Below are 25328 nucleotides of genomic sequence, written 5' to 3'. Positions count from 1 at the left end.
CGTAACGAGGAGAGCGCCGTTCGTCGTGTGGTGCCTCAGCTAAGCGCTTCCCTCTGTCACAGGGCTTAATAACAGCCATGGTCCTTACGAGCGTGGGGAAGATGATGGGCCTCCAGCAAAAGGCTGCTGGCATCCGGAACATCTGTGTGCTGGCACACGTGGATCACGGTGAGCGGTGGGTGCGGGGAGTCGCGGCAATCATCGCTGAATGTTGGCGTAAACTGAACACGTGTTTGGAACCGTGGAATCCCTCCCGGCTCCAGTGATTTTCTGATGCTATTCTGTGCTATTGTCAGCAGTTGTGATGCCGTCACGTCATTTTCTGTGTTTAAACTGAGTAATTTGTGTTTCCTTTCAGGCAAAACCACGCTAGCGGATTGCCTGATATCCAGCAATGGGATAATCTCCAGCCGCTTAGCAGGAAAGGTAGAGTTACCTGCTCATCTGTAACAAAACAGCCATGATGAGGCCCCCCTCCTAGTCTTGTTAATCCTTATCTTTGTGCTGTTACACTCATTAGGGTTTGATAACTTGTGAGGATAATTCCCTGTACTTATTCCGTCTTCCTTTGTTTTTGCCCTCAGCTGCGGTATCTGGACAGCAGGGAGGATGAGCAGGTCCGAGGGATAACGATGAAATCTAGTGCGATTTCATTGCACTTTCAGAAAGGTAAGTTGTTGATGGCAGCAAGTGAAGCTGATTCATTGATGGGATTTTTTTCCCCCGTCTCTCTATTGTCACTGTTGAGATCTTTTGCTATGTAAACTGTATGTTTCTGTGTTAGCCGTGATTCTGCAAAGCCTTCGGCACGTATCCAAATGTTAACCAAGGACAAACAGTACGACAAACAGTATCCTTAGACTTCCCTGATAACGATGGGTTTGTGCTGGCATACAGTTAATTCAGCTTAAAAGTTGTGAGTTAAATTGCCTCGTGTATAAGGCACTGGATGCTATGCTGCTGGCAGTATTCTGGGCCTCTTTTAAGTTTTTCTTGAGCTTAGCAGTTACTACAGATGTTGTCCTTGGAAATCAGTACTGGCTTAGCAGTCTAACAACCTGGCCAAAATACGTATTTATGGAAACTGTTCTGAAATATTTATTGTTTGATCCTAGGTGGTCAGGAGTATCTGATTAATTTAATAGACTCCCCAGGGCATGTGGATTTTTCTTCAGAAGTATCTACTGCTGTCCGACTCTGTGATGGTTGCATCATAGTGGTGGATGCTGTTGAAGGCGTCTGTCCACAGGTGAAATAAAAAGCATATGAGAGAAAGAACAGTGTAGAGTGAGTAAGCAAACCAGAATTGTTTGTAAGTCTGAATACATTATGTGGAAATGAAAGATAAGGTGTCTTAAGGAGTTCTGGAAAACTTGTAATGTGTGATCAACCCAGACCTCATATATATATATGTACTCATATATATATATATGTACATATATATAAATATATATATATATATATATACTCAAGGTCTGAAAGAGGGCAATTTTATTTCTTGGTTTTGCTGAAAAACTGAGTAAAGCTGTTGAGTGGGTTGAAAAACTGAGCATAATTTTTCTGGTAATAGAATATTTGTATAGAGAAGTCAATGTCTGAAGCAAGTTAGTTAATATTGCGTGCTTTTAGAGTACTGAAAATGGAAGATTATGCAAAATAATGATTTTGGTTTTTTTAATGACTTTTATAGGAGTATGGGTTAGTTTGGTGGGCTTTTTAGCTATTTTGGTATTTAAAAATATCTTCTGTAATAACTATCCCTGTGGAACTGTAACATTCTCTCTCTTGTGGCGTTAAGCTTTCTGTAATGCGTTTTCTTTTAAACTGTTTTTTTTCTTAATAGACTCAAGCAGTTCTACGGCAGGCATGGCTAGAAAATATTCGTCCAGTATTGGTGATAAATAAAATTGATCGCTTGATTGTGGAGCTGAAGTTAACCCCTCAGGAGGCATACATGCACCTTAAGAATATTTTAGAACAGGTATTCATGCTTTAGTCTCGGATTTGGTTGTGAGTTCCCCCAGCCTTGTCTCCATTCTTGAACTGAGAAAGATTGTGGTTTTCAATGGCTTATAACTGCAACAAAACCATTTTTCCTTACGTTGTGGAACCGAGCACTGGGACACCTTGTCTCATTTAACCAGCTGGAACGAAAAAGTATCAGTGATAGAAGGTTCATTCTGAATGTCTTTGATGGAGAAAAGAGAATGAAATGTTGCTGGACAAGCCATCATAAATCCTTGTTGTATGTCTTACCCTGATAAATTGCCTAAGCTCCTTTGAGGCCAGTCAAATATCTTTAGACTGTTATTGATAATGATACATTTATGCCGGAATGAAATTAACTCTTCTCAGATTGTAAGGTAAATTGCCTTCAGACTCTTTTCAAAGTTCTGTTTTCGACAATTATCGACATGGTTTCCCTTTGCCCTCTGTTGCTGTTGGTTGGCAGTTATGAGTTTCTATTTCATCATTCCTTCCCCCGAGAAGCGCTGTGTTATGTGTAATGCTCTAAAGCTGATTTAATCCTGACATGAGTGAGTGAATTGGAAAACCTACTCGTGAGCTGAAATGTTAGTCCAACAAATTCCCATGGTCTTCAGAGTGACAGGATTAGGTACTTGAGATCTGTTTTAAATTGCAGAATGGATCATAAGTGTGCAAAGGTGTTCAAAAACCTCTCTATGTATTTTGGAGGGTGGGGGGAATTGTGTTTTAATTACAGGTGTTGTAAAGGAGTGTACAAATGTTTGGGTGTTTTTGCCTACCCTTTCATAGATAAATGCAGTCACTGGATCACTCTTTACCTCAAAAGTCTTAGAAGAAAGAGCTGAAAAAGAAGCCGAAAGTGAAAGTAGTTCTGACACAGCAGCTGGAGATCAAATTTATGACTGGAGTGCTGGGTTGGAAGATACTGATGATTCCCACCTCTATTTTTCTCCAGACCATGGAAATGTGGTGTTTGCCAGTGCAATTGATGGCTGGGGTTTTGGGTAGGTATGAAGTTTGCTTTGTTGCCTTTTTTTGATGAGTTTTTGCCACAGATAACTTCAAATTTTAAGTATTTTGGGTTCCTTCTGCTGATTTTTCTTTCTCTGTGGTACGCAACATTTTATCTGTCCTCATATACATCAGCACTACACAGCTGGAAATGCTATGACTGAACTAGAAGTAAGAATGTGGGGATAGAACAGTTTCACAAAATTATCAGGGTGATCTGAGTCTGTGATAAGTCCTGCTTTGCAGCCCTGTTCTTAGTAGCCAGTTTTGGAGGGCAGCATGCTGTAGTGATGATGACACGTGCTCTGTTCTGAGCGCTGGCCGCAAGGTGGAGTCCTCAGCTTTAGCACGAGTCTGTAATTAGAGATTCACCTGGTAATCCAGTGCACTTATTGGATGTTGTAAAACCTTTAAATAAACTCCAGCATTCTTAAGCCAAGCTCAAGCTTTGATTTGGAATTTATTTGGTGTAATTTTAGTCTTAACTTGAGCTCTTATCACTGCAGTGAAAGAAACTGAAAAATCTCTTCAGACTTTTGCATTGTGGTGTACTGTTGCCTCACAGCATAGCTAGATTGCTAATATTAAACCCCATTCACCTTTCATCTTCTCAGAACCAAAGTGTTAGTTTTTGTTTGCATATATTTCCTTTTGCAGGCTTCCGGAACAAACGTAAGCTGCAAATTACCTAATACTCTTCATGTAATTCTAATTTCACATCTGCTAAGGAAGGCATTTGTATTCTGACTTCAGGCATTGAGAAGTTTGCAATGGTTGTATCCCCTGGTATTAAAACTTACGTTATTTTATGGGTTAGACATGTTGTTATTTGTAACATTGCTTTAAGAAGTACCTGAAATAATTTAGAAAACAATTGCCATCATTTGATGGCTTAAGTATGACATGAGAAAATACTTGATTTTTAATTCTTGCCATTCTGTCACAGTTAAATGTGTAACAGGAGCTCTTTTATAGAGTCAGTTAGACGGATGTGACTTTAAATACTGAAAACTTTTGTATTGTTTCTGATATTTTTCTCGAGGGGTGGTACAGATGTTTGATTAGTTTGATCAAGTTCAGCCTTCGAGCTGACTTAAAACAAAAACATACAAATACTGCTGACATTTTTGAGCTGTTGCCATTGGATGATTTTGTTGGTGTAAATGTGAAAAAACAGGAGCTAACATGAAGGCAAATTGGGGGAGAAAAAAGGGAGCAAAACCAGTTCATGAGATTTGTGTAAGTTGTCACTTGCTTAGGCTGACATGCACACATAAACAGTGTTACACTCTAATCAAGATGCATTTTGTTTACTTTCAGCATTGAGCATTTTGCAAAGCTGTACAGCCAAAAGATTGGAATCAAGCCTGCATTGCTGATGAAGACTTTATGGGGAGATTATTATCTGAACACAAAAGCAAAGAAGATAATGAAAGGTGATCAGGTAGGGAGATTTTCAGAACTGTTACCTGGGGTTTATTTAGTTGTTATTTTCCAGCTTCAGAGGTTCAGGATACAGTAAGACACAGAAGACAAATGCAAGACTGGTAATGTAGGAACTAGCGTAGTGAATGGGCCTCTGTCATCTGATTTGAAGAGTGCTTCTGCAGCTTTTGATTTAGGATTTCCATGTTTAACTGGGGATTTAGGATTTTATGGAATTTTTGCCATAGTGAGATGTAAATTGTAACTAAATGCCATGCTTGAAACATCAGCATGAGAGCTGTACTTTTCTGGGCATGTTTTCTACCACTCAGAAGGCAGGAGTTTCCCTGTTTTCATCTGATGACTTTTTTCTTCTCAGTAGGCGAGAATTAAGAGAAGCTAATGCACAAGGTGGATGTGTTCAATCTTTATCAGGCTCTTTCTCTGAAATTGAAACCCTTTTACTACACTTAAAATTCCATGTTAGTTTTGTGTTTTATGTTCTTTCTTAGACAAGGTTTGAAGTAGGGATCTTGTGTAGGAACAGGAGATGGGGTTGATTTTGAATAAAGATTTTACATACTACTTATGAAAATGCTTAATTAAAGAGGAGCCTTAAGCCTGCTGGAAAAAATGCAGAAGTGCTGATAATTGGCTGCATGTCTCTTCATGTTCTACCAGTCAAAAGGAAAGAAGCCCTTGTTTGTGCAGTTGGTGCTGGACAACATATGGAGTCTATATGAAGCTGTTATGAAAAGGTGAGAAGAAACTGTAAAGCTTTCATGGAATCCCTTTCCAGTATTTTTTTGAACTACTCTAGCAAGGAATGCACATTAGACATTACCAACATGGCTTATATTTTTCTTACAGAGATAAAGAAAAAATTGAGAAAATAGTAACCTCGCTGGGCTTGAAAATTGGTCCCCGGGAGTCACGGCATGCAGACCCCAAGGTTCACCTTAATGCCATCTGTAGTCAGTGGCTGCCTATATCTGATGCAGTTCTTTGTATCCTTCAGGAAGATGTAGCTTTTTGTTCTATTGGCGGTTCATAGACTTTAGAGAGTGTTTTAATTGCGTAATGGTTTGGCACATTTGGTGCTAGTGGTAATGGTATTTTAACAGTGCTGTTTTATATATTTATTTATGTTTTCTGTGATGCCTCCATTCCTTAGTAGTATTTGCTTTCTGCATTTCCCTTCTACAATAGCTTCTGTTCTGACGTTGTTGTTCAAGACATTAGGAGTGTTAGAAATAAAGGCCAAACTAATGATAGCTTGATTTGAAAACAAACTAACAAAAGTACCTGAGATGATAACGAAGCAAAAGACAATGCAGAGAAGGCAGTTTGTGCTGCATACTTCCTCTTGGTAACTGAAGGTACTGATGAAGAAGCTGTGAATAATCATAGGAAGACATATGTATTAATGTGATAGCGGGGAACAAGTGTTCACTGTAACAGTTATCAAAGGCAGAGCTCTGTGGTTGCCAGCAAGAAGGAAGAAGTTAATAAATTTGTAGTGTGATTGAGATTTTACTTCTTCTGTTTGAAAAAAGATATTCAAGATGTTTTGTCTATAATTGTATATGCAAACATGTTCACTTACATGCGCTTATTAATCAGTAGATATGTGCAAGTTAATGATTTACAAATGCTAGCTCTATAAATTGTCAGTTGTGCAGTTCCTCACTTCCCAGTTGCACACAGAGTGCATCCTTGCTTAGCTCTCTGCTCTGCATGTGGGCGAATGTCCGAAATTGTTGCTGACTCGAGCATGCTGTGAGAGACAGGGCTGGATTGGAGCTGTCTTGTGGATGGCAGTTAGAGCATGATAGTGTTTATTTAGAGAAACAGATATTGAAACCTTTCATCTTCCTTTTATCCTACTCAGTAAGAAAATAAAAAGAAGATTCTCTATATCCTTAGCAATGTGGTTTAGCTATGGTGTGTAGTAAACTTCCCAGTCCCCTTGACATCACTCCAGAGAGAGTGGAAAAGCTGATGTGTGTTGGAGCTAAAACATTTGATTCTTTACCACCGGAAACCCAGGAGCTGAAGAGCGGTAGGTGTTCAGCCATTGCCAGGAGCACAGTGTTGCTTCAAACTTGATTATTTTGTTTGTCTTTACAATGTAAGATGTGAGGTAACCTATATTTAGATTCGACATATATAGTTATTTCACTTGTTGTAGCTTTGTTGATGTTTATCTGTGGTGTGTCATAGTATTGTCTTATTTTTACACCTGATATTTTTCTTCAGTCTCACATATTCATGACTTTTAGGCAACTCACGCTGCAAGTAACAAAGTCTGAGACTTAAACTCTGGATTTTGGGAAGTTACAAGGTTAATTCTTGTATCTAGAGCTAAACACTGGAACTCATCATGTAATTCAATTCTGCTCAGAGCAGAGCAGGCTGAGGAGAGCCGTCATGGCAGCTCAGCTCCTCACAGGGAGCAGAAGGGCAGTGCTGATCCCCACTCTCTGATGACAGCAACAGGACCAGAGGGAACAGCATGGAGCTGTGTCAGGAGAGAGTCAGGTGGGGGTTAGGAAAGGGTTTTGCACAGGAGGGTGGTCTGGCACTTGGAGAGGCTGCTCAGGGCAGTGGGCACAGCAGCAAGCTGCAGGAGGTGATTTGGACAACACTCTCAGGCGTAAGGTTTGATCTTTGGCCCTTGTGGATCCCTTCCAACTCAGGATACTCTGTGATTTTAATTAAGAAAGAATGTAATATTTTGCTGTCTTGTTTATTAAAAACATTACTTTTAGCCAGTAGGAGGTTTGAACTTGAATTTTACACTTACAAATATATTGATTATCGAGGCCCAGTTTTGCTAGTGTAAAACAAAAACAATTTTTCTGTTGGATTTATTACTAAGAAGTTTATGTATTGAGGATGCATTGTTAGAAAAACTTCAATGTAGCTTAACTGTCACTTCAGACATGGTTGTGATTTCAGCTATATTTTCATAGCTCAAGATATAGTTAATTTCCTAATTATTTTGTAACATTCAAGGAATTATAACAGAATAACAAACAAGCTGAAAAAGTAAACCACGCTTGAATTGTTTTGTTTTCTTTGAAAACTTTTTTAAAAAGCACATTCATTTAGAAACAGAACAGTATTTTGCTATAAGGTAGTAAATATGGCACTTCAAGAGTTAGTTGAATGACAGTGATGAGAAGTTAGCATGCTTAAACTAGGAGCAGTTGGAACAAGTTCTGAACCGTGTGTGTAATTAAAGGTGTTTTTTAAAACAGTGTTTTACAGAGAGCTTCATGGAATCCTAAGGGGTGAAATGTCAAATGTCCATTTGAGATGTGATGTTGACAGTTTGCTAGGAATTGTTTCTTGATGTGAGGAAACTAATGCTTTTCTCCTTCTCTGAAGCACAATAGATGTGTTCTCAGGACAATGTAGAGTATCTTAGTAGTGTAAATCAGCTGGAAGAAAGTTGCCTCTGTAAATTGAGGTCTTACTGTTCTTGTGTATGAAAATAGGGTGCTTCACATTATAGTAAGTTTTTTGATAATTCTTAGTTTTAAAGTGGTTATGATTACACTATTATGTATTCATGCATAAAAGGTAAAAGGCAGAGCATTAGAATACAATTTATTTTCTTTGTTAAGTTTTAAACAGTATTGTTTGCTTTGACTGTGATAATGTGCTCCAAGTTTGATGGAGAGAAAGTATTTCCCAAGTACTGAATGTGTTAACGCTTGAGGTAGATCCATTCTTGCAGCTGAGTTGTTGGAATTTCATGAAGCCGTGAGTTTTTAGATGCTTGCAGGACTCCTGCCTTTGATCTGTATGAAGGAAGAATACAGTGAGGCACTGAATTAATAGCTCAGTCTCGATATTAAGCTACTCCCTGTCTTTTCATTTTGATCTTAACCTGCATATGAACACAGTTTTAATTATCATAGCAATACTTTTAGTTGGAATGTGTACTTTGTGCTTTATTATGAGGGGCCTGTTTTTCTACACTTATACTCTTTTCATTGTTAAACAAACTTGAAGGTTGAGGTAGTTATCAGATGAGAAAGCCAGAGAAAGATCTATTTTTCCTTTTGATTTGTCTCTTATGTTACTCACTGAAATGGAGAAATAGTAATTCCTGTAACATTCATGGAAAACAACAATGTTGTCCGTGCAGTTGGGGAAAAAATGTTGCAAATAACCTTTATGTTTGTTCAGCTTTCCTGAAATGCAGTAGTGAAGGAACTGCCCCAGTGATTGTTTTTGTTTCCAAGATGTTTGCTGTTGACGCAAAGGCATTGCCACACAATAAACCAAGGTAAGGAGATGGATCATGTCACTTCTAATCTTCGTTAATATCTTCAGGAATCAATTATGTTTTTATGATTTTAAAAACTGAAAAGATTGTCACTTATATTTAAGTAACACAGTATATTAAGCTTTACACTAGATTGGACTGTTGAATGTGCATAAGATGATACCCTTGCTGTAATAATGCTTAAAATTTTTTCCATTCTTTCTTTCACTGCCTGGACCACAATCTTTTCCTATCACAGTCATCTAAAATCTTCCACCAAAAATTCCTTCCCATATTAATGACTTCAGGGTAAAAAAAAAAAACAAACAAAAACCAACACATTACACTTGTGGATTGACAAGACGCTAGATGGTGCTGTTTTGCTTCGTGTTCTCTGCTGTGATGCTCGAGTGTGATCAGGCATCAGTGCAGCGTTGTGCTGCTATTCCTGTTTTGCCTGCTTTCCTTCACAGGTACTCGATTACAGAAGAGTTATTTTTCATTCCATATACACTGAGGCGGCCACATTCTCACAGTTCTGCCACTGATAGCAATACATTCTTTTATTGGTTGAGAATCAAGATTGTTTGACATGATGCAACACAGGGGCAGCAGTAGCTTTTAAATATACCAGACACAGGAAGCATGGGATGTATTTTCAGGATTGTATTTGCAGCAACAACAATGAAATGAGCTACTACAGGTCCTGTTTTGTGATTTCAAGCAGAAATGTGAAAGATTGTGACTTTCCCAGGACTAATGGGTAGCTCTTAATATTTTCATTCTACATAGTTTGCATACTTCTACATGACCACTCATGGATAAACTGCGCTTCCCTGTCTCTTCCAATATTCATCTTGCATCTTTCTTGTTTGCCTTTTTTGAAACTTTCTTTAGTCATACACCCTCAGGAATTCTGACAGTCATTGACCTGGGTTGGAAAACATCAGATTGTTTACTGAGTTGAGTGGAAGACTACATCTGAGTGGTAGTTCAAATAATGCACAGTTCATCCAGAAACTGAAACAAAAATGTGGGTAAATGTGTCTAGACTAAATCACTGAAAAGTGGGTTTTCTGATATAATATTGCAGCAGAATGAGAGTTGACTTGGTGTTCTTTCTGGGGGGTTTGTAGGATACCAGCTCTGACTGTTGGCAAAGTGTCATTTCCCTGCCTTTATCGAGGAAATTGAGCACTGTGGTGTGTTTCTGGATTTTCTGAATGATTTATCTTGAAGTGTTTAATATAGAATTATTCTATTAGTTACTGGTTGTCTATGTAAAAGTGAAATCATGTGATTTGACTTTTGAGATCATCAGTCAGTATCATCACCGTTTAATTTTGCTGATTAGGTAACACTAGGGAGTTTGTTTTGAAGGGATAGTTGGGTCCTGTTATTTTGAGAACCAGTAATGTAGCTAAATGTGCGTTTCAGTGTTTTAGTGACTAAGATTCTATAGATAAGCAGTTCTTGAGGAATTCAGAAAAGGAGTTTGTATCTAAAAAAGAAGGAAAAACTGAAGAAATATTTTCAGTGCAACAAAATACCAATGCTTTAAAATTACGTAATTGTATAAATGTGGTTCTTCAATATGCTTTGAAATATATTGGCCAATATGTGTAATTTACAGTGGCACAGCAAAGGCTGTGATGGCTGTGCTGAGGGTGTGGGATCTGATGTTGGAACCAGGAGGATCAAATAAGGCTCTGTGAGGATCTTCCTTAAGGATGTGTGAGCAAAGGGAGCTACATGCTTAGCATGTGTAGGTGAAGAGTATGTTATAATAGTGTTTTCATATTTGCTAATATAAAAACATGTACGTATTGTATGTTTCAATTTCATGTTGACTTTCAGGGGTCATTACTCTTGTTGTCTGTTTTGATGTTTAATGCAGGACCTATCAGTTAGGTTGTTTACATCCTCTTGGGTGGGGGGTATTTTTACATCTGTTAAAGCATGTAAAGAAGCAGATACTTTTCTGTACAGTACGTTGTGTTCTTTGTTGGTTTTGTCTTTGTTTTGTTTTGCAAGGCTTACGCTGTAGGGCTTCCAGAGGTAACAAGCAGATCCGTGCTTCTGCTCTCTTTTCCTTTCCTTTTGCAAGGTGCTGTTGTGTAATGTTACCTTTTGTGATTTTTCCTTTGTAGCTGCAAATTGACTTTGTCTTATAGTGTTTTTATAGTTTGCCTTGTTTCTTCCACCTGCTTGTAATACTTTTTAATCATAGCCTGGGAAAAGCAAAAGTCTCTTCTACATCCAAGGGCATTCAGTAAATGATAAAGAAGGTTGTTTTAATTAAAAATCCAGCTTCCTTTGTGACTGCTGCTGGCAACAAATATCATCTGGAAGGTGACTTTAAAAATCAATAATTTCTATACTGAAGTTGCTGGGTTTTTGGTGTTTTTGTTTTTTTTGTTGTTATTTGTTTGTTTGCTTTTACTGTTTAAATGCCAGAAGTTATAACACTAGAATAAGTTGGAAATGGATTTGTGGTCAGGTTCCAACTGGTTGGCAGCTTATATTTGTCTTGCTTTGGGAAGACATGGAATTTGACTTCTTGTACCACTGTGACACTGAGTTTTTTTGGTCAGTGTTTTAAGAAATAGGAATTGTGCAAGTATGCTTTGTCTTCCAGTTTCTTCTGGCTGAACTTGTGAAATTATTTGCTAATTCCAACAAATTGAGAGAGAAGAGGTGGAGATGTTGAAGATATTAAGTTCCAGTAAACTTGTGAAAACTGCTGGTCCCTTGGTTGCGTGGGCTAGACAAACAAATTAAGAGCCCACAAAAACAGTGCGGTACGATCTACTTCACTTTAGATATTTCAAATATCTGAAATCAGAATTAATGGAAAATAGGACCAGATTGGCTTCTCTGGATCTCCTTGCCATGTATTAAAAAATCACAGTTATTTGTGATAGCTGTACTTATTTACTGTTACATATTCAACTTCTACTTCTAAACAGTTAAGATGTTAGGCCTCCTTAGTTTGGCAGAATCAAGCACGTGTCCATGAGATCATGTAATTTAAACTTTAGAAACTATATGGAGAGTATCCTCATTCTCCAAAAACATGGGAGATGCACTGTGGACACTTGTTGCAGACTGTATCAATCTCTAGAAGTGGTGTTCTGGCTGATGTTTCCTTCTTCAAATGGTCTAAGATTTAGAATTATTTAGAAACCAGAGGCCAATCTGTGTATGATTTCTGACTATGAATTTTTCAGATGCTTTGGAACAAAATCTGCCTTTCATAACATGGCAGAAAAGCTGTCATTCACAGTGTTGATGGAGTGAAGAAAATCAGTTGTCATTCAGTCTGAACTGAATGAGATATCCCTGAGTAATATGACAGTAAGAAAATAGTCATCATCAGCTTGTTTATGTTACCTGAACTCTGTTGCATCAACAATCTGCTGGGTGGTAATGTTGTGTATGTTACACTGCTTGCTGTGTTATTTCCATAGCTCTTGTTTACCATGTGGTGGAGCTTAATGTGAATTAGTAATAAGGTGGTTGGCCACCTTTGCCTGGTTCATGAGTACAGTGCGCATGTTATAGCATCTCTTGTAGGCAGGGAATCCCTTTCTGCTCCAGAATTTTCATTTACTCATTTTCTGTGTCTGTGTGGTCTCTATTTTATTTTTTTTCTTTCTTGCCAATATCATCAGCTTTTCTTATGGTCTGGATCTTTTCATAGGGAAGAGGAAGAGAAGAGAATAGCTCTTCTGGTTTGGTTACCATTCACTCAACATTGATTGTGCTTTCATTGATTTTTAGCAACTGGACAAATAGAATTAATCAGGGTATAATTTAACCTGTGGATTATTGCAGATCTGTGCGTTAATCTTGTGCTGTGTTCTTGAGTGCGTTACAATTCTGTGTAAGGTTTTATTTGACAACATGTCACGATATCAACAATCTCAGTTTTGTGATTTCTTATGTTGCTTCTAGGAGTGACTAATTTTATGGAAGTCAATGCTGACATAAACTGGGTGCAAGTCTAGGTTTTACCTACTAGCTAGAAACCTGCCCACACTCAATCTGCTTCTTATCAAATTGAGAATGTGATTAACAGTGCTTATGTATGTATTGCGGTTTGTGCATTCAGAGTTTGGAGATACCTTTGAGGTTTTTGGTAAGGACTGTCTAACACCTAAATACAGTGATATTTATAAAAGTGCCATGTAAGAAGGAAATGGGAGTGGAGCACACATACATTTTACTTGTACTCTCAGAATTATTTACAAAAATGATAAGCATTTTTGGATAACAAAATGTGTTGGAATGCATACATACGTCCTCATGTGCATTCTGTGCCTTCACATATAGACTGCATTTATTCCTTGGTTGTCTCCTCACTACTTTCCCTATCAATCTCTTACCCCTGGGAATTTTTCAGACATTCCAACCCCTTAAATAACTTTGAAGAATTGCCTTTGGGACAGAAGTCTTCATCTAAAAAAGTTTTCTTCTCCACCATCTGCTTTGTGTTTTCTATTGTTCAGCCTCAACTCTCTTTTGCAATAAAATAAACAAATTGAACACATTGTCTGAAATTTCAGAGATGCAGATTCTCAATTCTGTCACAATGACTGTATAAGAGATTATTTAAATGAGTAATAATAACGTTCTGGGAAGTTTATGGGTGCAGTTTTGTCGCATTTGCCCTTCCCATGGCATGTAATGTGTCTGTTCCAGGTTCCAAGTTGTGAAACTGTTTCAAATTCCAGCAATTTACCCTTGGTGGATTAGGGGGTGTTTATTAGATAATTTTTAGAGATATTTTCAATTCAAAGGTAGTTCTTGTGGTCTTTGAGTTTACTATTTGGTGCTGTTTCATTACAGGAACTGTTCAAAGTGATTTTTCTCAAATTCTAAAAAGCATTTTGGCAAAGTGAAGTGTTCTATTAAACTTTTTTTCTTTTAAATAGTTTCCTACAGAATGTATGAAATACAGAATGCATACATATGGTGATATCAAAGACGTATTGAGACTGAGTTGGTCTCAGCCACATCATCTATTCACGGCTTTCTAATTAATCCAGTTAGGGGCAAAGTAAATGTCCAACCAGTGTCCTTACTGTCTATATATAAAAACATTGACCCTTAAGTGATGGGTTGTTTCTGTCTTTGTCATGTGGGATGGTTGATTTAATATGTGGATGTGATTCATTCATTAATTAAAGATGGTATTAATGTGTCGTTTGGTGAAGAAATGGGGCTCTTTTGCATCTTAGAGAGTTCAGCAAATCTTGAACTGTTTTGTTGTAGAGAAGGAGTATAGTTTACACTTCACAATGTAAAAATTAAAGAGACCCAGGGACTTGTCCACAGCTACTAAACAATCTGAAACTAATAGGGCACACTGATAGTGTTGTGATTTGTTGGTCTGCTTATGCTTTACAAGTGCACATGGGTGATAGAGAGGATTCTTGTGTCTCGTCTAAGGTTGGAAGTCTGTTACAAACACTTATATAACAGGGAAAAAATACATTTGTTTTTATTTTGGAAATAAGTTTATTACTGCTGGAAAGCAGTATATATTTCCATTGCTCACAATGGGGCGAAATAAATTGAAAACATTATAATTTCAATGGAAAAAGAAAAAATCTGTGCAAAGATTTCCCCCTGCCCCTCCCAACCCCCCCCAATCTTTTAAGCCACAATAATGAAAATGTTTTTGGTGTTGGCACCTGACACCATGTTTCACAAGGAATGGAGGATCGTGAATTTTCTAAACAGAATTTCTTATTTTTAAGAACGTGTGTAGCTCTTCTATGAGAGGAATAGAGGCAGAGAAGGGACTGGAATTGACAAATGTCCAGTGTTTGAAATGAACTTCCTTGGGCTTCATTTGTGGAAAACCTCATCTCACAGATTCTCACTTAGGGCCAGATTCAGAAGTCAAGGACACAACTTCTGGCAGCACTTCTAGACTTTATGGATGTGTATCTACTTTGCAGCTTAAGTTGCTTGGGGAGTGTTGTATTTAAAAGAATGTTTTTTTATGCTGCCTTAAGGAAGTGTGAAAATGCTTGTCTTAAATATTACTATTTTATCTATTTATTTATGTTGTTGCTTACTTGTTGTAAATTGTGTGTTAAAGCCCTTTATTTTGAGATAGAGTTTACCAGCAAGCAGAAGGAAATGGCATCGGAATATTCAAATTCATTTCCTTGTTGTTGCTTCAGTCAAGGCTCTTGTCTTTTATGGACAGGTTGCTTTATGGGAAGGATACTGTAGCAGGCAAAGTCTTTTTCCTGTGTTTTAACACCTGCTGTAAAACCAGCCAAGAATAGTTTAAAAAAAAGAAAAGGAACAAAGAAAAAAAAAAATTACAAGTAATTTAAAATGAGAGCATTTGATTCTTGTATACTTGGAAGAAAAGTTGATCTGTACCAAGTTGGTCAGTGTTCTGACCAGCTTGGTACAGATAAGTGTAGATTTGCACACTGTTTAGTCTTGGCTGTCTTTCTATCTCAGATTAATATACTGGATGTGATGTAAAGAGCAATCTTAATAATTGGCTTGAGTCTTCTCCAGAAAAAGTGAGAATGCGCACATCAGTGGGGGTGACTGCATTTCCTTAACGAAATATGTGAAAGCTTAACATGGTAACATCTTTTGAACCATGGTAGAGGAACAGTTTGTTTGTTTTAGCTGGATTAAAATACATGCTATCATGGGGACAAATGATATTCTGTATAAGTTTTTACTTATCCTGAAATTAATGTTCTAATTGGTATGATTTAATTTGTTTTAAAGTAAAGGGTATCTCCAAACGGTAATATTTTAAACTGCAATTTAGGCCTTTAACCCAAGAAGAAATAGCTCAACGACGTGAACTTGCAAAACAGAGGCATGCAGAAAAAGTGGCAGCAAGTCAAGGAAAGGAGGTTTCTGAAAAGCCCCCAAGTGAAAATTCATCTGAAGGGACTGGAAACACTGGTGATAAGAAAGGTATATAATGATCTGGTACCTATTTTTCTTATGGTATATGAAATAGAAGCTTCTGGGTGTTGTCAGATGGCTGATTATGTACAGTCTACAGTGAAGTCTAAACAGTTCAAGTAGATGGAACTAAATGAAGAGGGAGGAGAGAGTTACTGGCAAAGTTGATGGTTTATAAGTGCTGTAATAGTGTCAAAGGTACCTGTTTATAAGCCTGTGATTGTGCGTGACTCCAGTACGTGGAGTCACTTGAGGGTAGATGATGCCTGAAGGGGATGCTCTGCAGAAAAAAATAGTTTTTCACTTAAAGTAGGAATACACAATGGTTTCTTTTTGCCCATGAGGATAGTGTCAGGTTTACTTGGCTTGCTGCTATTAGATTTGAGTTACGGACTTGCTGCTAACATGCTTTATACTAATACAACTTATAATTCCTCAAAGCTTTTATGAGAGTATGCATTGTATTTTTTAAGAATGTGCTAAAAATAAATTGGTGCAGAAGCAATACTTGATAGCAGAAGCAGTAATTGATAAATAGGGCTGGACTGTGAGTTACAGTGGAGGATTCTTTATGTTTTTCAGCGTGTCATCAGATGTAATACCACAGTATGTAACTGATTTTTTTTGCTTTTCTTCAGCTGATGAGACAGAAGATGCTTTTTTTACTTGAAATATTTTTTGTAACTTTGATTAGGTGAAGAGCAACAGCTCAGTGATCAAATGGACCCCGTGACCTCAAAGGCAGCAAAACAGGAAGCAGACAACAAGGAGTCTTTCATTGCTTTTGCTAGAGTCTTCAGTGGTGTGGTACGAAGAGGGCAAAAGATCTTTGTTTTGGGACCCAAATATGATCCTGCTGAGTCTTTGCGTAAGGTAAGAGGTGACAATGAAAAGTTACCATAACTTGGCATTCTTTTGAAATACTGGCAACTTTTAATGTATTGCTCACCCCAAAAAAAGCTCAAATTAGAAATTCCAAGAAGAATCAGTTTAACTTAGGGAAGTAGTTAATAGAAGTTACTGTTTATTTTACTCTAGTAATAAAGTTGCTGTTGTGAAGAAGATATGGACTTTCTTTATTATTGCTTTTTGGCCGAAGGTCTTAAGCCTATGTATGTTTTCTTTAGGAGGAATAGATAAATATATAATCCTTAATCCAAGCATTACAGCCTATCTGTGCCTAATAAAGGATATTTTACTTTCTGCTGTCCTGTAAAGGCATGTCAGTTAAATGTCTACAGGTATAATCTGTTTTTAATTAGATTCGAGATAATTTGATTTAAAACCTTGTGTTGATTTATTTATTTTTTTTCCCCCCAATTTAAACAGACAGACACAAAAGGTCTGAGCACATTTGTAAGTGTACAGGATGCTTCAAAACTTATTCTTTGACTTTCAGCTGTATGCTGAACCCAGAGGTTTGCAATGAGAATAATTACTGTTGTAGCGCCTGTACATCTGTGGGCAGAGGAGTTGTGTAAAGATTTGAACACAGCATAAATAACAGCGTGTTCTAAGACCTGTTGAACTATTGAGAGGCTGGAAGCTGTTAGTGATTATCTTACAGATATGCAGCGTTTTCCACTTTGTTGATTCTTTAGTGTTCTTTTTCCTACTTTGCCTGATTAGTCTCCACATTTGATTATTTGGTGTTTTAAAAAAAAACATACATTTAGCTTACTTGGTTAAGGTGATGAAATACTTTAGTAAATACCACGTGTGCTTACGATCTTACTTTCATCATCAAATGTGAAGGTGATGCCTCAAAAATCTGCTTGGAGATTTCACTTTCAATGTGTTACTAAAAGTAACTATTTCAGATCTGGTGAAGGTGAAGCCTTTTAGATATGGCTGATTCCAGCTCATGTTGGATTTAATTTTGCTTAATATCTTTGAAATGTCTTAGACAATAAAGGTAAATTTAAGTACCTCCAAAGCAGAAGCGCTTCTTCAAAAATGGAGTTTGCTAGCATTACTTCTGGATGAAACTGCCTTTTATTTTTCTATTTAATATGAATTTTATGTTGTATGAATAAAATTGGTTTCCAGATTTTAAAGCAAGGCACAAAACTTGTCCAGTCCAATAAGAGGTTCTTACTGAAGTATCTTCTAACCTACTAGAGAAAGTTTTCTTCTCAGGAAAACTGCTAATCAATAAAAACATTTATCTTGTTTGAAAGAAGGTTTGAAGTCTGTTACTATGGTGATATATTTTGGTTTTGCATTTTCAGCTGATTTTGGTGGTATTTAAGAAAAAAAAATATATATATATATATATATTTTTATATATATAATATATATATATATTATATATATATTTATTATATATATAATATATATAAATATATATATTATATAAATATAAATATTATATAAATATAAATATATATATATATTTATATTTACATATAAATATATATATATAGCAAAAAAGTGGTGTTAAACGTGTTGAGATTGCAATCATGAAGTTAATTACTTAAAATTACCTTAAAACATTTGTTCTGTTAATGACAATGAACAGTGAGAGACAATAGTGTGCACTTAAGCAGCAACAAAGCAAGCGCATTGTTTTATTTTCCAGGTAGCACTTGCTTGTTTGCTATAAAACTGAATTCTTGTAAGGGAAACAACTAAGTATACAAGTCCGACTTTTGAAATGAAAATACTTCAAAATGTATTTCTTAGTTTTGAGGCCCAAGGAGGCTTTCAAGATGAGGTTTGTGTCAGTAGTAGGTAATAAATATCCAGTACTGGTTGCTTTGTTTTCTGTAGCTGTCATCCCAGTGTTCTGCTACAGATGATCTGCCATTAGTGCCTCATATGTCTTGCTGTACTTTGGAGAATCTGTACTTGCTCATGGGAAGAGAACTTGAAGAGCTTGAAGAAGTACCTGCAGGAAATGTTCTAGGTAAGACTTCAATACAGTTTAATTTCTTAGTCTGAATGCTTACATCGTGCAAAATGCATTGAGGTTTGTTTTATTATGATTAAAGGAAAGATAGATAAATTTGAGTTATTTTAATTATGTTGCATGTGCAAAAAAGTGAAGGCACTCAAATTGTTGTGTTTTCTATGAACTTCTAATTGTGAAATAGGGAAAAATGCGTGAGTAATGGACAACCAGGGATTACAATAGCTTTATTTACTGTTATCTTCAGGTTGAATATTGCCAGGTAAGCATCACTGCCAGGAAATGCCAAGGGCAGCAGAAAGATCTAATAGTTTGTACATTGCGAGGATTATAAATAACATTTTTGCAACAGTGGAAGCTCTGTAGTATGGCATTTCTACTGACGTGGGTAATTGTAGTGCTGTTAATGGGCCTGCTCAAACTATGGTGCTAAAAATTATTTCTGTTACGGCTATGGCAGATTTGGAACATTTTCCATGCACATGTTTTTGAATAAGTCATTGCAACCACTGAGCTATGCCCTTTTGTGACAGATTTTGAGCAGTTCTGCTCTGGAGCATTGATTACATTCATTGCTGGTTTTGCCCTTCATTTGTTGTTGTGTTTTTTTTTTAAATATCAAGGATAGTATTTAGAATTTTTTTCATTTGTGGTTGAATGTGAACTACACTGAAATACAAGATTGTTTAATGTATATATTATGGTTTTCAGAATGTTACAGTGAAAGTATTGCTGTGTTATTCAAAAAAGTGTTTGAAGGATAACATATTTAAGCATTTAATACCAGCTAATACTAACGATGTTGATAGATACATCTGTCTGCTTGTCAGATAGTAAGTACTACTACAGTTGCATCACATCAAAAAGAATATACCCTGAAAACTGTGTGACATCTTTCATGTTGAGTTGGGCCAAAGTTCAAGAACTATAAACAGTTAACCCTACTAAAAAGTGAGTAGTCTCTGCTGCTCAAAACTACTTCTCCATGGGATGTGATTTTTCCATAAACAGAAACATACAAACATACAGTAATGCAGAAGTTGGAAACATCAGTACAAGGTTTCTGAGTGATCTAAGCAAATACTGATGTGAAAGCAAAGGAGCATGTTAGTAGAAAATACTGGTGGCGGTACTTTTAAAGCATGGCTTTATACATGCGGATATATAAATATATGCATGCATATATGAATAATTGTTAAATTATTAAATTGTTTCATATATGTATGAAAATTTGTGTCAGTGTTATGATGGGTTTTTTTGTTGCTGCATTTATTTTTTGCTGGTAGATTTTTGCATTAATAATTGGAAGATCATGAAGTTTCCAGTGAACAAAAATGTATCTCAAAGCATGTTGTGTATGCATGTCTGTGTGTACATGGGCTCCAAATAACGTGCTTCTAAAACCTTGAGGCGCATACTGCTCCCTTTCCACAAGTACCACAGCAATAGTCTTATGTTTGCTAATGCATGGGAATTGGATTTTTCCTTCAGTGCTCTGTGTACCTGAATACTGCTGGAAGTTTTCTGCTGTCTTCAACAGTGTGCTTTGGTGTAGTGCTTGTAAGAGGTTGGATGACTTCCTCATGTTCTGAAATGCAGTTAGCCATTCACTCGCTTCCAAGTGAGTCAAGAGTTCAAATTAGGAGCATTTTTTTTCTTTAATAGATCAAATGGTGATGTTAAAAGCAGCAATAGAAGTCATTCCTGATGTCAGCTCTCTATGAACTCATTTGTCATATGAATAACTGTGGGTACCTTAGGGTGTTGTTGGTTTTTTTCCATTTCTAAAATGCTTGCTTCCCCGTACAATGTTCTTTCAATTTTTAATTATTTATAAATCAACTGAAGGATTCTTGGAACTTAAGCTGTATAAGGTGGGAACCAGGTAATTAGGGATTGATACTTCTGGATTACTCAAGATAGGTGCTGTACAATTGTAGTCACTGTGAAGTAGTGCAGCTAACCTCATTACAGGGTGTCTAACAAGCATTTTATTCCTTGAGGGCTTCATCGAACAATTTAGGAGCTTTTAATAAGCAGCCTCTGTTAAGAGCAAAGAGCAGCTGTGAGCAGCGGTGCCATTTTAAAGGCCCAGAATGGCTTTCTAGGACTGATGCCAACTAGCAAGCATTACCATCTTATGTGAAAGCCCTAGGAACAGCACTGCTGTTGCACCAGCCCATTATTTCTGTGCAAACATTTGGTGGGCTAATTTCAGTCTCTCAATCAGTAATGCAATTATTCAGGGGAAAAAAAAAAACAAAACCAACAAAAAACCAAAGACCAAACCCAAGTGATCCCAGCTGAATGGGCGGCCTCATCTCAGCACCCATCAGCGAACACAGGAGGGCAGTCTTTCTCAAGAATGTTACTGAAATGAGCAGAAAATAGTGAATGAAACAAAGAAATCTCAAACCTTTGTCTCCGCTTTTGGAATGCTTACAGATTGAATCGCTAACTGCCATCTTACAACCTCATTAAAATAAAAAGTTCATTTTTCACTACTGCCTTGTAAGCTGGCATTAGTCTGGAAAAGATATTTAACTGAAAAGACTTCATTATTGAACAGTGTTTTATGTCTGTGAACCATTGTGTTTACCTGGCTTTGTTGTATCTATACTGAATTTCTCCCAATGGGAATTTTTATAAATAGTTAAATAATTGAAAAATTGAGTATGTTGAAGTTGCTTCTTTGAACTTAGGGTGCAGTAGTTGACCTGTAATTTGGCCTTTTCCAGTGCTGGGTACTACAACCATATAGCTCTATCTTTGCTGTAGTGGACTTTGTCCTGCAGTTCCTGCTCTCTGTGGTGTTGTTACAGGCAGGCTGAGTAACATACCCATCCTTATTGGGCGGTGTAACATGGCATGGCACACAGCTAATGCACGAGCATCTGGTGATATTGGAAGTGTATTTTGCTGATAAGTTTGTTTTGCTAATTGCTGTATATCTGTGCATTCATTTCATGGGATTTGCCTTCACAAACTGGATTGCAGTAGTAGTGATTAATTATCTTGTTTTAGAACCAATATCAGTGTATCACTAGGGCATACATAGATTAATGGAGAGGAAAAAATAAGACAAGTATGAGGTCAGAGCTGTAACACTGACATCTGTGTCTTTGTTGATGTAGCTGAAGTCTTTTGGGAAGGAGTAGCATATATGGTTAATAGTTTCCTTATAAAGCCTAAAGTTATGGTTGTTTTTAAGTTTCTATTGAAGATTTTCAGTGGCTTTTTCAGTTACTTCATTTTTTTTCTGTTTTTTTCTGAGTGCAGCTTCTTAAGACTATAAAAGGAAATCACATGTGTAGTAATTCTTTCTGAAGAAAACCACTTCTGAATTCTGTAGTGCTTCTGGAATGTTCTGTGCTCAAATTTTCAGGGGTTATTATGAGATCTTAAAAATGTGTTTAGTCTCTCCACTGGTATGCATGTTTTTTGTCATATTTAAAAACTGAGCTGCATCGGGGTAATTTATCATGAAATCACATTATGTTTCTCTGGCCAAAAATGCCTTTAAATTTGCTCTTGACCACACCGCATTGCCATGTCAAAATTTTCAAATAATTAGGTTTTTGAGTGTTATTTGAAATCCTGTATCATGAGGAAAGGAGATAATGCAGCCAAGCATACTTACCAGTTTTTTAGCAATCCTTAGCTATGATCATCTGCAAAAGCTGAGCATTCATGTAAATGAAAATTAATTTCTAGATAATCTTCAAAATCTGAGGCATGCATTCCTCATTGCCTAAGGTTTGTATGCAGATGGATACTGCTGATGCTTGGGGTTTCCCAAACCAGGAGGAAAACTGCCCGGACTTGTTGGTGTTTGTTGTTGCTACTTATGTGCCTGTGAGCAGCAGCAGGACACAGACGAATCAAGGCGATTTCATTCCGTTGCTGCCTGAAGAAGTTCACACGCGGTGTAGCAGCAGGCACGTGCTCTGGAGCTGCTGAGTAGAAATGATCGAGAAATAGGCTGCACAGAGGGTTGAGGTGCAGGCAGTCAGCTCTGTTGATCACTCCTCTTTGCTTCAGAAAGAAGTGTTTTTTTTATTTTACTATTTTTGCCTGCGGCTTCACATTTATTAGATGCTTATTATTACTTGAATATATGTTGCTGAATGTAGCCTGGATCAGAATTCAGGAGACAACTTCTTTTTCTTGTGTAAGAGTGGAGAATTGACTTGTATAGTCATTGCCTCCAGGCAGACGTTACTCAGCCTTTCAATAGCTAACTGGTTGTGGGTTTAGATCCCAGATACTTTACTGGCTTATCTCCAAAATTTCCAAGTCTTCTATGTGAGTGCTTGGTTGGGTGTGATTTTTTTTTCATGTCTTCTTAAATTAATATGCAAGGATAGTGATTTTCCCCAGTACTTTATACTTTCATTAGTCAGCACTGATGCATTGTTTTCAGTCTCTCCCTCTATTTATACACCAATATATTCAGTTTCATAAAGGAAAACAGTTGCTTGGGTAATGTACCTTGTATTTTTTCCACTGCTGTATGGGAACAGCAATATTGAAGTATTTACTTCCACCAGTGTAAAATGATAATAGAAGTCTTAAGGTGAAGTTCCAAGGCCATTGCCTGAGCTCACATCCATAATGCTGTATGTGGGAATTTGCCCAACGCATTGAGATCACAGCTGATTTTGGGTGAGTTCTTCAGGTTTTGTCTGAAGAGCCTAAAAAGTATTCCATTCTTCAGCCTACTTATACAAATTACATGGGTTATGTTATTGTGTTGTTGGTCTCTTTGTTTACATGTTTTCTAACTAGTAGTATTGGCTTTAAAAGTGGAGAGAGCATCAGTAGCTTGGTCAGTGGCTATTTATGATACAGCTGTGTGCTTTCTCCTTTCTTACAAACATGGGTATAAGAGGGTGTATCTCACTATCCTGGTAGAAAATTGTCTAAAGAGATGTTTGTATCTGCTAATAAATAAGAATCTGTGATATATAAATCAAAATAACTTTGGTTTTGCACTCCAAGCTGTTGGAGCTCCATATCTAAGACTATCCAGCCTATGAGTGCCGCTATGATGTGCTGCATGCTGAAGTGGGAAACACCAGTTCTGGAATGAACAGCAGGGCACCAAAGTGAACAGCCAAGAGATGCGACAAGTGTGCACCGTTTGGGGAATTAGTGTTTAAGGTTGAGTTTTCAGCAGAAGGGTAAATGACCTGGTTTAACAAGGATCTATGCATAGGCTATGTAACTAAATTATTTTTATCCCTCTGTACAAAGCAGCATTAGGATTGATTTCCTAGTACTGAATTAAGTTTACTGGAGAATACCCTTTGTACAAATAGCGTGCTGGGAACTTAAACTTCCAAAAGCTCTTTTAGATGATTGTTTCCTTTGTTTAATGTAGCTGTGGGTTTTCTAAAATACAAACTGTGAACAAATAATCTAATTTCAGGAATAGGTACAGGATAATCACTCTAATTACAGGCTTAAAACAGGGGATAACTTAAGGTAGTCAAATTGGAGATTGCTACAACGTTTTGAACAGCTAAATGTCGGTTTGAGATCATAGCATGCAGGTAGTATTCAAAGTAATGCATATGAAATTGAAGCTATGTTGTGTGATTTGACTGTCAAGTTAACAGTTCTGCTGTCCCGATGGATGTGTGTGACTCTTGAGTCAGCACTGAAATTTATTACTCACATATACAAATAGAGCGTTTCAATGGCTGTTGGGGAGCTATTGTCTCTCTAAGTATTTCTGACTGCAGACTTCCACAGAGCACTAATGGGTGGAAAACCAGTCCAGAAAAAAAGCATTAGCCTCACATATGATTTAGACAGAAAAACTTTCTTCTCTGCCACTGATGTAAGCACGGCAATTTTAGTGCACTGAGCTCAAACAATTAACCGCTATTATATATATGATATATATTATATAGATATATGTTACATAGGAATTGAGTTGTTGTAGTCAATTAATTAATGACACTGAAGTGTTTTTCAGTGTGATGATCTTAAAAAAAAACAAAACAGAATTTCTGTATTGCAATATTTCTGTGGTATTGTGCCACTGATGTCGGTGGATCAATGCAGATATATTTGAAAATACATGTAAATCCATGTATAGCAATTCAAATAGGGATGCTTGGAAAACGCATGCCTACAGTGTGCTTTTCCCAACATGTTCTGAAATAACACAACCAGCCTACCTTGATAATGATATTATTAATACAAAATATTTTTGCTTCTGAGAATGTTGTAGTTAGGCGACATCCTAAGCAAATTCAAAAGCCCCTTTCCCAGCCAACGTTGTTTATGCAATATAAACCACTAATCCACGAGGGCAATTTATTTGAATACGTTTTACAGTCTTGCTTAGAACACTTCCTGATCTTAGTTGGGCCTCCTGTGTAATGGAGTAAGAAGCAGTGTATGTGCCTTCCTACCCACATGTGAAAAAGTGTTTCTCTTATTGTGTAATAGACCCAGTGCTCATAGCATACAGCATTCTTGCAATAAATACCATCTGTGGTTGTGAAATGCCTCTACTTCTGCAGTTGAGCTAGCCACAAAAGTCTTTCATTACTTTGTATATTTCTTTTGCTTCCATTGTCTGCTGCTACCAGAATTTCTTCAAGGAGTTGGGAGAAGCAGGAGGGGGTTATAGTGAGGGCATGGGAGTGTGAGTGAAGAAGACCAATTTGGAATCAATTCTGCACACAGCCCCACTGCGCATGGAAAATAGAAATCATCTGTTCCAAAAATGGGAGGGTTACA

General features: G+C 37.1%; 1 protein-coding gene across 3 annotated transcripts in view; it reads left to right on the top strand.

Moving 5' to 3' along the window:
• EFL1 (elongation factor like GTPase 1) overlaps positions 1–25328 on the top strand; it is a 55892-nt gene that overhangs the window by 608 nt on the left and 29956 nt on the right. For 2 of the 3 annotated variants that reach the window (XM_072345734.1, XM_072345733.1), the window contains exons 2-15: positions 63–168; positions 359–426; positions 585–669; positions 1116–1249; positions 1844–1981; positions 2779–2993; positions 4321–4444; positions 5107–5183; positions 5296–5432; positions 6365–6487; positions 8626–8725; positions 15519–15670; positions 16356–16534; positions 18434–18569. In XM_072345734.1, coding sequence (XP_072201835.1) covers positions 78–168; positions 359–426; positions 585–669; positions 1116–1249; positions 1844–1981; positions 2779–2993; positions 4321–4444; positions 5107–5183; positions 5296–5432; positions 6365–6487; positions 8626–8725; positions 15519–15670; positions 16356–16534; positions 18434–18569 — 1759 coding nt within the window. In that variant the 5' untranslated portion in view covers positions 63–77. Of the gene's footprint in view, positions 1–62; positions 169–358; positions 427–584; positions 670–1115; positions 1288–1843; positions 1982–2778; positions 2994–4320; positions 4445–5106; positions 5184–5295; positions 5433–6364; positions 6488–8625; positions 8726–15518; positions 15671–16355; positions 16535–18433; positions 18570–25328 lie in introns of all 3 variants that reach the window. The other variant, XM_072345735.1, reaches the window with a different exon arrangement.

This window comes from Excalfactoria chinensis, chromosome 10 (genome assembly GCF_039878825.1).
Source record: "Excalfactoria chinensis isolate bCotChi1 chromosome 10, bCotChi1.hap2, whole genome shotgun sequence".
Taxonomy (NCBI): domain Eukaryota; kingdom Metazoa; phylum Chordata; class Aves; order Galliformes; family Phasianidae; genus Excalfactoria; species Excalfactoria chinensis.
The sequence above is the reverse complement of the archived record's forward strand: the minus strand, read 5'-3'. Positions and strand labels throughout refer to the sequence as shown.